At 44.1% G+C, this 15,437-nt stretch overlaps 1 protein-coding gene across 1 annotated transcript in view; it reads left to right on the forward strand.

Annotated features, from left to right (window-relative positions):
- Positions 1 to 15,437, forward strand: part of armh3 (armadillo like helical domain containing 3) — a 170,211-nt gene that overhangs the window by 17,463 nt on the left and 137,311 nt on the right. Inside the window, exons 2-9 of the mRNA XM_078223039.1 lie at positions 1,993 to 2,104; positions 3,725 to 3,781; positions 6,300 to 6,446; positions 6,892 to 6,999; positions 9,204 to 9,296; positions 9,497 to 9,571; positions 13,515 to 13,601; positions 14,821 to 14,877. Coding sequence (XP_078079165.1) covers positions 2,003 to 2,104; positions 3,725 to 3,781; positions 6,300 to 6,446; positions 6,892 to 6,999; positions 9,204 to 9,296; positions 9,497 to 9,571; positions 13,515 to 13,601; positions 14,821 to 14,877 — 726 coding nt within the window. The 5' untranslated portion in view covers positions 1,993 to 2,002. The remainder of the gene's footprint in view (positions 1 to 1,992; positions 2,105 to 3,724; positions 3,782 to 6,299; positions 6,447 to 6,891; positions 7,000 to 9,203; positions 9,297 to 9,496; positions 9,572 to 13,514; positions 13,602 to 14,820; positions 14,878 to 15,437) is intronic.

Consider the following 15,437-nt stretch of genomic DNA (forward strand, 5'->3'; position numbering starts at 1 on the left):
CTGGGCCTGTATTCCCTAGAGTTTCAAAGAATGTGAAGTGATCTCATTGAGACTTACCAAATCCTTACAGGGTGTGATATGGTGGCTGTAGATCGGTGAGTCTAAGACTAGGGGACAATGTGCCTGAATAAGAGTTAGGTCATTTCAGACAGAGATGAGGAGGAATTTCTTCGCTCTGAGGATGGTGAATCTTTGGAATTCTGTATCCCAGAGGGCTGGTGAAGCTCTAAATGGAAATTGAAAGATTTCTGGAGACTAATGGCGTCAAGGAATATGGAGATAGCGCAGAAACATTGGAGTAGATGATCAGTCATGATCTAACTGAACGGTTCGACAGGATGAATGGCCTACTCCTGTTCCCAATTTATCAAACTGCAGCCCCAGGTTAAACCTTAATTTTGAACTCACCTGAACAGAAATCCCCTGATCCAGACGGGAAATAATTGCTGTGGGGCACTGGTTAGTGACGTGACAAACATATTTAGAAAGCTTGTACATTGCTTGACACATGTTACCCAGAGCCCATCCAAAGTGTCAAAATGTCATACCCATAGTTACACTTCACTGGAAAGCAGTGACAGCATTGTGGACAACACAGAATTGATCAGGCAGTTACCGAGGAGAGGGGAAAGGAATTGTACAGAAGTTAATGGTGTAATCCATTGATTAATCTGAATTGAACAAGGACAGGTACAAGGCTGGTTTTAGACAGATAGAAGTGTGCGCGCGCTGCGTGTGTGCGCGCCACATTACTATCACTGAGATTTCAGTGAAGTGGACTGGAGCTCGTATAAAATCTTCATCCTATTTCTATTTGATCTGTGGGGAAAATACCCATATGTCTGATAATGGATTGTGTGATCAAATTGGGAAAGAGCTCTTTGTGCGCTGTGATATGGAAGTATTCTCAGTAATGGATCTGTTCTGTGAAGTGATAGCAATTTGATTAATGTTCAAGTACATTGCATAATATGAATACAGGTTGATTAAAAGCAAATCACTGTGGATGCTGGAATCTGAAATAAAATCTGAAACAGAGCTCTGACAAAGAGTCATGCAGACTTTAAACATTGTCTCTGTTCTCTCTCCACGAATGCCTTCAGACCTGCTGAGATTTTCCAGCATTTGAATTGAACTGAGGGTGAATCCCTCCCTTGTTGGTGATGCATTTGATTCTGCACATGGTGGTGGGATGACGCTGTTTGTGGCATTGTTTAGGAATGTTTTAGTGCTGTGACAAGAATTGAAACTTCATTGAAGAGATTAAAAGAGTGTAGGGCAGGTGGGTGTGGATTTAAAAAAGGGTAGCACAGTGGTTAGCATGGCTACCTCACAGCGCCGGGGACCCGGGTTCGATTCCCAGCTTGGGTCACTGTCTGTGTGGAGTCTGCGCGTTCTCCCCGTGTCTGCGTGGGTTTCCTCCAGGTGCTCCGGTTTCCTCCCACAGTCCGAAGATGTGTGGGTTAGGCTGATTGGCCATACTAAATTGACCCTAATGTCAGGGGAAGTGGAAGGTTAAATATGTGGGGTCATGGGAATAGGACCTGGGTGGGGTGGGATTGTTGTCGGTGCAGACTCGGGCCGAATGATGATCTCCTGCACCGTAGGGATTCTATGATACTTTCAATATTCAATTCTTGTTGAATACTGGTTGGCTTTAAGTGTGATCGCTGCCTGATGTGAATTGGTAAGAACGAGCTATAATAATCTGAGTGATGGCTTGGGTCACTGTCTGTGTGGAGTTTGCACGTTCTCCCCATGTCTGCGTGGGTTTCCTCCGGGTGCTGCGGTTTCCTCCCACAGTTGAAAGACGTGCTAGTTAGGTGCATTGACCCGAACAGACGCCGGGGTGTGGCGACTAGGGGATTTTCACAGTAACTTCATTGCAGTGTTAATGTAAGCCTTACTTGTGACTAATAGATAAACTTTAAGTTTAAACTTTATGACAACATTGAATGCTGCACATTCCCATGGTCAATATTTTTGTTACAGAATCCATGCAATGGCACAGGTAGAGAAGAAGGGAGGCCTTCTCCGCAAAGCATCATCCACCAAGAAACCTCTGAAAGAGAAGGTGGTTCTAATGTACGATGAGATCTTCAAGGTTTGTAATGTGAAATGTAAATTAATTGACAATGAGGCTCTGTATTACCTTGAAAAGAACTGGGTTGGCTTAATTGATAGCAATGTACCCGCGAGATGTGAAAGAACTTATTAGCTTTGTTTGACAGATTTGAATGCAGTGCTATTTTTTTTAGAACATTCAGATCTAATTGGGCTAGAATCATAGATTGGGGAATAGTTACAGCACAGGAGGCCATACAGCCCATCCTGGCTCTTTGCAAGAGAGCCAGCCCTCCCCATGCAGCATGCCACTCCCCGGCCCGTTCCCTGTAGCCCTACAAATATGGCATTGTATTTGAATCATTAATTTTTTGCTGTGGGAATGTCTATATTTCTGCGGTTGTATTATAAATCTTGTCACCTATTTCCATGATCAATTCTGATGCCCACATTCCTAATGGAAATGGAGCAATGTTAATGTGACAGGTTCACACACACATTTTCCATTATTGATGTGGACATGGCAATTTATAACATGAAAGGTTTACAGGAACTGCACACAGCTATTTATTATGTTACCAGCCATCATCTGGACCATTTCACAAGGGGAATAAATTCACATCAATTCAAGTTCAGATCTCCAAGTGTAGGCTGGGAATATTTGGACCCCAACATAAAAAGATTTTTATATATTTTTAAATTCATTTTCAGGATGTTGCTGGCTAATCCCTAGTTGCCCTTTAGAAAGTGGTGGTAAATATTTTCATTACAAATGCCTTTATCTCCATTTATGATGGAATTTACCTACATAGCAAAAAGAAAACTTGCATTTCTATAACATGCTTGCAACCTCGAGACATTCTAAAATGCCGTACAGCCAATGAAGTATCTTTAAAGGGTTGTTTCTGTAGTAATGTGGGGATATGTGAGATGGTTTATGCACAGCAAGCTCCCAGAAGGAGCAACGTGATAATGATTGGAGAAGCTGTTTAATGTGAACTAGATGCACTATAATTACCCCCTCCTTCTGGTGGTGACTCCACTAATGGGGAGGGAAAGGAGGTTGGGACAGGGGATGTGAAAAAAGGATTGGAAAAAGGGAGGAGCTGAGAGGCAGGGAGGGGCAAGGGAATGGGGAAAGGGAGATTGAGGAAACTGATTTTGGGGATTGGATAAAGTGAGTAGAAAAGGGGAAGAGGAACAGAGGAAGCTTTGAATATTACTGGTGAAGAAGTGCAGAGATTCCCTGGGGAATCGAGGGTGGCACAGTGATTAGCACTGCTGCCTTACAGCACCAGGGACCCGGGTTCAATTCCCGGCCTTGGATGACTGTCTGTTTGGAGTTTGCACGTTCTCCCCATTTCCTTTCCAAGCTTGATTTCCTCCAGGTGTCCCGGTTTCCTCCCACAGTCCAAAGATGTGCTTAGGTTGATTGGCCTAGCTAAATTGCCCCTTGGTGTCAGGGAGATTGGGAGGGTAAATATGTGGGGTTACAGGGATAGGACCTGGGTGGGATTGTTGTCGGTGCAAGTTCGATGGACCAAATGGCCTCCTCCAGCACTGTAGATTCTATGATGATAGTCTGTTTTCACAGAGGATGAGAAATTGCTGAACAACTTGATGAATCTTGAGTAATGTGGTGACGCTATTTCTGTCACAGGATGAAGACCCAGCCAAGAACTGTCCTCGATTCTGGGAGGAACTATTCCTGATGAAGGTTAGTTGGTATATTTTGTGTATTCTTTCTTGCAGTTAAATTGTTCTGATGAATTAGTGGGTGTTCTGTGTAGGCCAGGACTCAGTGCTACTGGATTTGAAGGATAGTGCGTGGTGGGTGACAGGCCAGGGTTGAATTGTGGAGATGTTAGGATAATTGAATGTTCTGAAGGGAAACAAGTAGCATTAACACAGGACTTTCATTTGGGAGATTAAAGAGGTGGGAAGGATCTATAATAGGGAAAGTGTGCATAGGCTGTGGGTAGACTGGAAAATTGGATTGTTTATGATATGTTGAATGGGATTACATGGTCTTTTCTCATCTTTCTTTTCATTTCTTCTTGATCTGGAATATCAGTGGAACTAGCGGAATTTAAATATACCATTAGCTAGCCTTATAGCATCTGCAGTATTTTGCTTTTATCTTATTTCGCTGGGTATTCCTTCCACTTGCATTGCTCATTCTATACTGTGGGATACATTGGACAGTTTGAGTTATCCTTCCTGGGCGGAAGGTCACTCAGATTGGTTGGCTTTTATCTAACCTTTACCATAATTATTTCAATATCATGAGATACCAACAATGCTCTCACAAACTTAAAGAAGGTCTCTTTATTTTTTGCAATTAAATCTTTGCAATGTTCACAGTTTAATTAGAAAACCTGCAAGATTTCATTCTCCATTCCTCTCCCAGTCTGACCTCTCCGACCTCTTTGTTCTCGGACACCTATACTGTTCCAGCAAAGCTCAATGGAAGCTAGAGGAATAGCACCTTGTCTTTCTAATCTTCCGCACTGAAAAATTGAGCTTAACAATTTCAGATCATAACCTCTGCCCCCATTTTGTTTTGTGTTTGTTTTTCAAAAGAAGCTGGTAATAATTCTGCTTTCCCATTGACACTTCCTCGAGGCACATCTTTTCATAGAATCATAGATTCCCTATAATGCAGAAGGAAGCCATTTGGCCTACCGAATCTACACCGACTCCCTGACAGAGCATCCCACCCAGGCCCTCTTCCCTGCCCCATTTTGCAACCCCGCACATTCCCCATGGCCAATCCATCCAATCCATACATTCTGGGACACCAAGGGGCAATCCAACATGGCCAATCCACTCAACTTGCTCATCCCTGGAGTGCGGGAAGAAACCGGAGCACCCGGAGGAATCCCACGCAGATACGGGGAGAACATGCAAACTCCACACAATCACCCAAAGCTGGAACTGAACCCAAGTCCCTGGCGTCGCGAGGCACAGTGCCAACCACTGTGCCACCACGCCTTTACCAAGTAAAGGGGCGGCATGGTAGCACAGTGGTTAGCACTGCTGCTTCACAGCTCCAGGGTCCCGGGTTCGATTTCCGGCTCGGGTCACTGTCTGTGTGGAGTTAGCACATTCTCCTCGTGTCTGCGTGGGTTTCCTCCGGGTGCTCCGGTTTCCTCCCACAGTCCAACAATGTGCAGGTTAGGTTGATTGGCCAGGTTAAAAATTGCCCCTTAGAGTCCTGAGATGCGTAGGTTAGAGGGATTAGCAGGTAAATATGTGGGGGTAGGGCCTGGGTGGGATTGTGGTCGGTGCAGACTCGATGGGCCGAATGGCCTCCTTCTGCACTGTAGGGTTTCTATGATTTACTTGTTCCTCTATCATCTCCTCGTGCTAGGCACTGTGATTCAATTTGCCATTTACCCAATCTCAGACCTTTCTTCTGTTCTTGCCTCCCCTCCCACAAGTTAAACTTTGTTTTTCTCTCCAGAGATGCTGTCCAACCTACATTTTCTATTTACGTGGGTGGAGTAGGAACCGAAAGCCAAGTAAAGATGATCAGATAAACTGAGGAACAAAGTAAAAGGGGCAGCCACTTAAAGGGATACTGCCTTAAACAAAAACAAATCACAGATGAAACTTAAAGCATTAAACCACAATGTGACTGAAGGGGTTGATGAGGCACCCAGTCCCCACGTTGCCCATTCAGCACAGAAGGCCTCAACAGTGCCAGTGAGCACCGCATGCCCCCTCTCCAGGGACATCATATAGCCATGATAGAGGGGCAGACAGTCGGGCAGGATAGCCCCCTTGAGAACAAATTCCATGAGGGACTAATTGTACATGGGACTTAGAAGGAGATTATATGGAGGGAGCGGTTTGCAACCTTTATGTCACATTTGACTGAAAAATGAGCTTCCAATCACATCCTCACCATCACAAAAATCGCCCATTTCCACCTCCATAACGCTGCCCAACGCTGCCCTGCCTGTGGCCCTCTGCTGCTGAAATCCTCGTGCAGATGTGTTTTGCCTCCAGATTTGACTATTCCAAAGCTACATTCTACCCTCCATATACTGGACGTATCCCAAAACTCTGCTTCCCCTGTCCTAATTCCCGTTAGATCCTGGTTCATCACATTGGCTCTTGGCTTAGCAATAGCTCAATTTTAAAAATCACTGCTCAAATTCCTCCGTGGGGTCGTCCATCCCTAGAAATAGGTAGAAGCGATTGTTGATCTTTTGTTTTGTGTCCTCCAGGTGAACCTGGAATACCTGGAAGCAAAGCTGGAATCTGTGGACGGGGATGAGTTAATGAAGTTAAAGGATAATATTAACAGTCTGTTCCAGCACTGCATAGTGTCCTTAAATGAGGAGCATCAGATTAAAGTGGTGAATGCATTACAGGTAAGGTGTGGAATAGTATAGGTGTGGAATAATTGTGATGGATGGATGGGTTATTCGTGAATAAGACTGGAATGACCCAATATCGTGCACGCCCACAAGTGTAAAAAGAACACTGCGAACGGATGGACCGATGGACCGAATGACCACGCATGCACACCAATCGCCCTATAGTACATGCACGCATGCACACCAATCGCCCTATAGTACATGCACGCATGCAAGCACGCCAGCCATTTCCCATAGGTACACCCACGCACGCAAATCACTCGCTGTAGGTACACCCTCAGTGCTGCCAGGGAAGCGTCCATCAGCACTAAGGAATGTGAGATATCTACCCTGATCCTTGCAGCCTCTATATGGCTCCATTCATTCTGTTCTCTCTGTGTCTGAGTTTGTATTGTTGTCACTCCTAGGTTACATTTTCTGTTCTGTTTTTCCTCTCCAGACGCTGTGTGCCCTGATTCGAGGGGTTCACCAGAAAAACAAACCGACCTCTGGCTTTGATATTATCAACATGTTGATGGGTTTCGACAAAGCTGAACTCCGGATGAAGGTGAGTGATAATCAGATCCGTTAAACAGTCGACAGCACTCCAGGGCATCAAAGGTGCTGGAGTGCAGTACAATACTCTCAGTGTTGGGATGCTTGCAGGCTTGTGCCCTTAGTTAGTACTGGCTTTGGCTGGATGGGTGGCTAATAATAGGAACTTACATTTATATAGAGCCTCAAACAGAGCATTACATAGAGTGGTTAGCACTGCTGCCTCACAGTGCCATGGACCCGTGTTCAATCCCGGCCTTGTCTGTATGGAGTTTGCACATTCATCCGGTCTCTGCGTGGGTTGCCTTTGGGTTTCCTCCCACACTCCAAAGATGGATTGGCTATGCTAAGTTGACCCTTAGTGTCCCAAAGTGTGTAGATTAGATGGATTACCCATGGTAAATGTGTTACCAAGGTGGGGGAGATAGGGGGAGAGTGCCTGGTAAGACAATTTGTTGGAGAGTCGGTGCAGACTCAATGGGCTGAATGGCCTCTTCTGCACTCGAGGGATTCTATGATTTGACAGAACAAAACATCAAAACACTTCACAGGAGCGAAAATCAGGCGAAATTTCACATTGAACCAAGGAAAGAGGTATTAGGACAGAGAAACAGAAGTTTGATCAAGGTGGTAGATTTTAAGGCAGATCTCAAAGAAGGAAAAAGTATTCGAGGTGGAGAGGTTTAAAGAAGTGATTTGAGAGCTTAAGTCCCATGCCGCTCAAGGCATGTCCACCACTGGTGGAGCGATTAAATTCAGCGATGTTCAAGAGGCCAGAGTTAAAGGAGCTTAGATATCTCAGAGGGTTGTAGAGCAGGAGGCGGTCAGAGAGACAGGGCAGAGAAAGATCATGGAAGATGTTGAAAACAAGAAAGAGAATTTTGAATAAAAGCAAAATACTGAGGATGCTGGAAATCTGAAATAAAATAGAAAGTGCTGGAAAAACTCAGCAGCTCTGGCAGCATGTGTGGAGAGGGAAACAGAGCAAATATTTTGAGTCCTAATGACACTTGTTCAGAATTTTGAAGGCAAGAGTAGATCCATGCTTATCCAGGAATGGGTTCAGATCAGAAAGCACGGGGGGGGATGAGTGAATGGGACTTGGTGCAAGTTAGAATATAGGTAGCTGACGTTTCGATGAACTCAAAGTTCTGGAATGTGGAAGGTGGGAGGCGAGCTGGGCGAGCATTGGAATAGTCGTGTCTGGATACAACAGAAACATAATGAAGGTTTCAGCAACAGAATGGCTGAGACAGGGGAACCAGATGAATAACATTGAAGAAGTAGGTGATCTTGGTGATGGAGGCATTATTTAGCTGGAAATTCGTCTCTGGGTCAAATGGGACTATGAGGTTGTGGTTGGACTGGCTCTGATGCTGATTCTAGTCTAAGATGCTGATTCACCAAGATGCTGCCTGCGACGGAAAATTGAAGTTATGAAGAGAGGTTGGATCGGCTTGGATTGTCTTCGTTGGAGCAGAGAAGACTGGGGGGGCAGTTTAATCGAGGTGTACAGGATTATGAGGGGCACGGACAGGGTGGATAAGGAGCAGCTGTTCCCCTTAATTGAAGGATCGGTCACAAGGGGACATAGGTTCAAGGTGAGGGGCAGGAGGTTTAGGGGAGTTGTGAGGAAAACCTTTTTTATTCAGAGGGCAGTGATGATCTGGAATGTGCTGCCTGGGAGGGTGGTAGAGGCGGGTTGCCTCATATCATTTAAAAGGTATCTGGATGAGCACTTGGCATTTCATAACATTCAGGGCTATGGGCCGAGTGCTGGCAGATGGGGTTAGGTGGGAGCTCAGGTGTTTCACACATATTGGGAAGATTTGATGGGCCGATTCTAAGTCAGTGGCCAGGAACAGGAATGGAATCAGTGACCAGGAAGCAGAGTTTGTGTTGGTGGCCATTTCAAATGGAAGAATTCAGACCATGTTGTGTCGACTGTGATGCAGTGGGTAGCACTCTCCTTTGATTCAGACGATGTGTGTTCAAGTTAAACTCCAGGACTCGAACACAGAAATCTCAGCCACTTCCTGGTTCCCTGTTATGAATTCTCCCCTTTCTGAGTGAAGAGTCAACATTGTTTTTTGTCAATCTTTTTCTCTTACATACCAGCCTTTTTGTGTCTATTGTACAAGGGGATGAGTGCAGATCAGGCATGGCTCTGTGTATGTGTTATGGGTTCTATATGATCTTTTTCTCCTTCATTCCCAGAACCTGATGGAGAGTTTGGACACTTTGCTGTGTGGTGATGGTTCCGAGAGTTTGAAGAGTCTTTGTCTGAAGCTGCTACTGTGTTTAGTCACGGTGAGACAACCTCCCATTGCTCTCGCTCACTCTTCCTCCCTCCCAGTGCCCCCTCTCTCCCCGTGCCGGCCCCCCATCTTAAAACACCTTACACTAATACGTGCAGGCAAGAGGGAACAGGAGTGACTGAAACCATTTCTTTAATGAAATGGTTTCCCAGGCTCTCTCACATCATCAATAGGTTTGTTTTTCATTGGCAGGTTACAGATAATATCAGCCAGAACACTATCCTGGAATATGTGATGATTAACAGTATTTTTGAAGCCATTCTTCAGGTGAGTGCTCTCTGTTCATCAATTTCATTATAAAACATTTGTCCAGATCTTGCATTCTCCAGATGGTCATATCCCAGATCTAACCCGGAATATGTACTGGGAGAGCCCGCGGAAGTCCCCATACAAGGACCGCATGGGATTTGCTCAGGAAGTTTCAACTAATTACATTCAGAGACTTTGGATGGTTCCAACTCACTTAGCAGTATAGTTACCCACGAAAAGTTAGAAGAATTAAAACCACTTCCAGCTCCTGGGTAATTATATTACTGATTCCCCCCGTGAACACCCACAGGCCCCAGCAGGCACCAAGGGCTGAATTTGCCTATTCCTGCTCCTAGTCCCTGTGCACCCACCGACCAACCTCCCCAACCCTGACGACCCCCTCCCCCTTCCTGAACTACCCTACTCTGTCACCTCCCTACCTAAACCACTTACCTTCTCTCCTCTCCTCTCCTAGCCTATGAAAGTGGCTGGGACATAGAAACTTACCAGAATTTCCCTAAAAGTGACGTCACAGGTGGATAGGGTCGTAAAGAGTGCCTTTGGTACATTGGCCTTTATAAATCGGAGTATCGAGTATAAAAGTTGGAGTGTTATGGTAAGGTTGTATAAGGCATTGGTGAGGCCGAATTTGGAGTATTGTGTACAGTTTTGGTCACCTAGTTACAGGAAGGATGTAAATAAGGTTGAAAGAGTGCAGAGAAGGTTCACAAGGATGTTGCCGGGACTTGAGAAGCTGAGTTACAGAGAGAGATTGAATAGGTTGGGACTTTATTCCCTGGAGCGTAGAAGATTGAGGGGAGATTTGATAGAGGTGTATAAGATTTTGATGGGTATAGATAGAGTGAATGCAAGCAGGCTTTTTCCGCTGAGGCTAGGGGAGAAAAAGACCAGAGGGCATGGGTGGGTGAAAGGAGAAAAGTTTAAAGGGAATATTAGGTGGGGCTTCTTCACGCAGAGAGTGGTGGGAGTGTGGAATGAGCTGCCGGATAAAGTGGTAAATGTGGGGTCACTTTTAACATTTAAGAAAAACTTGGACGGGTTCATGGATGAGAGGGGTGTGGAGGGATATGGTCCAAGTGCAGGTCAGTGGGACTAGACAAAAAATGGTTCGGCACAGACAAGAAGGGCCAAAAGGCCTGTTTCTGAGCTGTAATTTTCTATGGTTCTATGGTAATACAGCAACCAGTGCCATAAAAAGGGCACACAGCTTTGCTTCCCCCAGTGCTTCACACTACACTGAAGGACTCCAGGAGTAGCTACCCTTAGCAGGTCCGGGTTGGATGTCCAGGTGAGAAATGTGGAGCTGCAGTCTGAGGTAGGAAAATAGGAGTGGGATTGTCATTCCACAGAAGATTTGGCCCAATGACTTTGACTTGCCCTTTCACTGTCTAATTGGCCTATTCAGTCAATTAATATCATTGAGGTATGATTGGTTTGGACAATATTGATCCCTCAAACAACATGAGTAAAAATAGGTTATCTAGTCACTATCACATGACTGTATGTGGGATCTTGCTGTATGTGGGATCTTGCTGTGTGCAAATTGGTCACCTACATTACAATCAAAAATTACTTCATTATCTGTGAAGTGATTTGGGACGTCCTGTTATCCTGTAAAGGTGCTATAGAAATGTAAATATTTCTCTTTTTCTCCCGTGATGTTTGCTTGCATTGCTCCTCCAGCAGTTTGATCATGCATCAGGCTTTCTTGGTCTGTGTCTCAGTGTGACAGCACAAAGAGAACGGGCTGTTCTTGTCACCCCTTTGTTTTTACATTCTGAGTGTGCTTTCAGGAGCATATGTGGCTTGCTGGTGAGACTACTGTGTGTATGTGATACTGGAGTGATGCCACAGTTTTGCCATCTTGTTTTCAATGCCTTTGCATCCTTAATTATCACAGGCATTCTGAGAATCCTACAGGCAGAATGAGGCCATTCAGCCTGTTGTGCCCATTCTGGTTCTTTGAAAGGACTGTGCATCTGTCCTACCCCCCCAGCTCCAGAATCCTGCAAAATGAGTGATTGACACAAACTGGTTGGAAACGAAACCCTCTGCTATCTAGGCCCGCTCCTTGTACCTGTGTATTTAATACAGATTCTGTTTAATTCCAATTCCAACAAATATAACCCACGTCGATCAAAATCAACCAAAAATGAACTAGGTGAAAGTTTGTAAATTTATTTTACAATAGTTTATGCAACAAAGTTCTGGTTAAATTGTGTCCAAAGCTTTGCTGCATTTTACTGGAATTCAGTAAGATAAAACAAGATATTTTGGGGGTGAGCATTATCTTGATGTAGGTAAAGTGGGGATGTCCTACGGCATGTTGTCCCGAGCGTGCTCAGACCAATCAGGTTCAATAGCTGGTTTCTGTGCAGTAAATTCTATGCAAGTCATTGTAGGTTAGGGCTGAAGCTGATTGGGGCTGATGTGTTTGCCTGTCTCTCTAAGTACCCAGCATTGGCCAAGCTGCCTCTCACGGGTCAGTTTACAGCTCTGCTGAATATTTTGAAAGACTATGTCTGAAAGCGGGCACAGCCAGCAGATGGCACCATGTCCCATGGCATATCCTCACAGTTTCTTCTGAATTTTGCTCTCTTCGGGACATTAGTTCACCAGATTCAAAATCCTTCCATTCCCCCTTTGTAGTGGGTCAGTGACATTAGGAGCTGCAATGAGAGTGCTCTAACCTGCAGAATGCAGCAGGTACTGCATCGCAGAAACAGAGCTAGACTCATTTCATTCACCTACAGAAATTGAAGTCAAATTTTCCCAATTTTATTTTTCCCTCAAGTTGTTATAATCCCTGAATTGTCGTGACCTAGAATACACTGCCTGGAAGGAAAGCTCTGAAGAAGGGCGCTGATGCCTATTGTTAAGCCACTGGGTGACGCTATTGTATGATTTGATATTTAGTCAGTATGGATGCAGCTGTAAACGTTAAGGGGCTTGGACCACTTTGATTTGATTTGATTTATTGTCACATGTATCAGTATACAGTGAAAAGTATTGTTTTTTGCGCGCTATACAAAGCATACCGTTCATAGAGAAGGAAAGGAGAGAGTGCAGAATGTATTGTTACAGTCATAGCTAGGGTGTAGAGAAAGATCAACTTAATGCGAGGTAGGTCCATTCAAAGGTCTGACAGCAGCAGGGAAGAAGCTGTTCTTGAGTCGGTTGGTACGTGGCCTCAGACTTTTGTATCTTTTTCCCGGCGGAAGAAGGTGGAAGAGAGAATGCCCAGGGTGCGTGGGGTCCTTAATTGTGCTTACTTGGGTGACTGGCTCAACTGTTACACTTATAAAGTAATGACTCTATTAAATCAATCTGCATGAATCGCTTTCGACCATTTAAAAAAATATTCATTCTTAATTTTATTGATTTTTAAAAAAAATTTAAATAACTAACAACAATTTATAAATATAAGTTAAATAGTGATATTTCCCACTTCTCACGTTATTGTCTCTTTTGGGAACGTCACCATCACCCTTTGCGTCATCCCAAAGCTACAGATGTATTCATTCTATTTCAAGGCAATCTTGTTTGGTTTCTAAACTTTTCTCACACAAACTCAGTCCATTTAAGCTCCCTGTATCAGATTGACCTGATTTTCTGCTTGTTCCCTATGTGATCCTGTTTCCTCAGGACTAGTTTTCCCTGTGGTTGGCTCCTCTTTGTATTGAAGCAGTAGCCGCTTCCAGCTGCACTCACCATCCTCACTAGGATGGACTTTGATTTGCGTTTGGCAAAGTTCACCTTTGTCAGCAGCACCTTCACCACTTCATGCTGATGTGATAAAGCGGTAGATTACTTTGTCAATTTCTAAAGTACTGATTGGTACTAAATAACCCCTTTTCCAACACTCTGAAGTCTTGCTCTGCAGGTCGGGAATTGCCCCTTTAGCTTCAGTCTCTATAACCAAGATCCTGCTCTTTTTCAGATTCTATCCGTGGCATCCAGCAGAGTGCAGCATGGATATGATGGTGTGGTCCTCCTGGCACTGCTGGTTAATTATAGAAAGTACGAGGTAAGTCAGAATCATTGGAAGGATGAAGGGATGATTCACTCCTCGCTTCCCTTTGAAGTATCATTAAAGTGATAACTTGGCTAAAAGAGTTAAATTCTGAGGACAGGTTGCGTTAACTGGGTTCGTGTTCTCTGGAATATGGATAATCTAATCAGGGTGTTTAAGACGATGAAAGATTTTGACAGAGAGAAACAGAGAAATTATTTCCTCTGGCGGGGGAATTCCTGAACGAAGCAGCATAACCTTAAAATTACATTCAGATTCCAAAATGTACCTGAACCCAGACTGTCTGGATTCACTAGATTGATTCCAGAGATGAGGGGTTTGTCGTATGAAGAGAGATTGAACAGTTTAGGCCGATACTCTCTGGAATTTAGAAGAATGAGGGGAGATCAAATTGAGGTATACAAGACGATAAAAGGTATGGATAAAGTAGATGTGGAGTGGATGCTTCTTGTTGTGGGGCATTCTAGGACGAGGATTCTTAGGATTCTTCTTAGGATAAGGGGCAGCAAATTTAAAACAGAGTTGAGGAGAAACTACTTCTCCCAAAGGGTTGTGAATCTGTGGAATTCGCTACCCCAACGTGCAGTGGATGTTGGGACAGTGAGTAAATTTAAGGAGGAGTTGGACAGGTTTTTAATTGGTAATGGGGTTGAAGGGTTATGGGGAGAAGGCAGGAAATTGGGGATGAGGAGCATGTCAGCCATGATCGAATGGCGGAGCGGACTCGATGGGCCAAATGGCTTAATTCTGCTCCTATAACTTATGAGTTTATGAACTTATGTCTGTAAACTACACCAGGGGAGAATAACTGATACTTGTAACATAAGCCAATGTTCTATAGCATTGTTTGTGATAAATTGTACCATTCTGTTTTTGTGGTGAGCCAACATCCACTATATTATTTGACTTTGATGGAACTTGTGAATAATCTGGACTGCCCCATTACGTTCCAATTCTCAGCTCAGCCTGGGGGCGGGGAGTGTTTAGTTTGAAGGTTTCTTGTTAATTTTAAAGTCAAAATGAAATACCCTGAAATGATTGGTTCGCTTTTTTAAAAAATATTTGTTGGAGATATATAGAGGTAAGTTGTTGTTGAGTCTATTTTAGTCCAGTCAAGGAACTATATCTGTTAGAATACTAGTTAAATGTATTATTGAGGTCTATTTAACCTGGTGTCTGTTATGGATCAATTAATGTTGTGCTTTTGTTACAGTCGGTGAATCCATATATTGTGAAGTTGTCCATTGTTGATGATGAGACGACGTTAAATGTGAGTATGAGTTTCTGACGTACTGCAGACAGTCGGTTATAGGGCAGGATATGCAAGAGGCTGGAGTACAAGCCTCATAGTTGTAGGCTTCCCTTTGCCAACTGTTCGTATGGAGGCACTCAGAGTAATGGAAAAAGATGAGATAGGCTTGGGAAGTGAAAACGTGTTGAAGGACTTTGAAGAGCAAAGGGAGGGAGGTTGGGTCTGGGATGATAGTTTGCAGGAACAGTGGGAGTCAAAGCTGCTTTTTTTCATGCTGTGAAGTAATGACGATGTCCTGATTTGATTTGATTTATTGTTGTCACATGTATTAGTATACAGTGAAAAGTATTGTTTCTTGCGCGCTTTACAGACAAAGCATACTGTTCTGAGAGAAGGAAACAAGAGAGTGAAGAATGTAGTGTTACAGTCACAGCTAGGGTGTAGAGAAAGATCAACTTAATGCAAGGTAAGTCCATTCAAAAGTCTGATGGCAGCAGGGAAGGAGCTGTTCTTGAGTCGGTTGGTACGTGACCTCAGACTTTTGTATCTTTTTCCCGATGGAAGAAGGTGGAAGAGAG

The sequence above is a fragment of the Mustelus asterias genome, chromosome 11, assembly GCF_964213995.1.
Source record: "Mustelus asterias chromosome 11, sMusAst1.hap1.1, whole genome shotgun sequence".
In the NCBI taxonomy this organism is placed as follows: domain Eukaryota; kingdom Metazoa; phylum Chordata; class Chondrichthyes; order Carcharhiniformes; family Triakidae; genus Mustelus; species Mustelus asterias.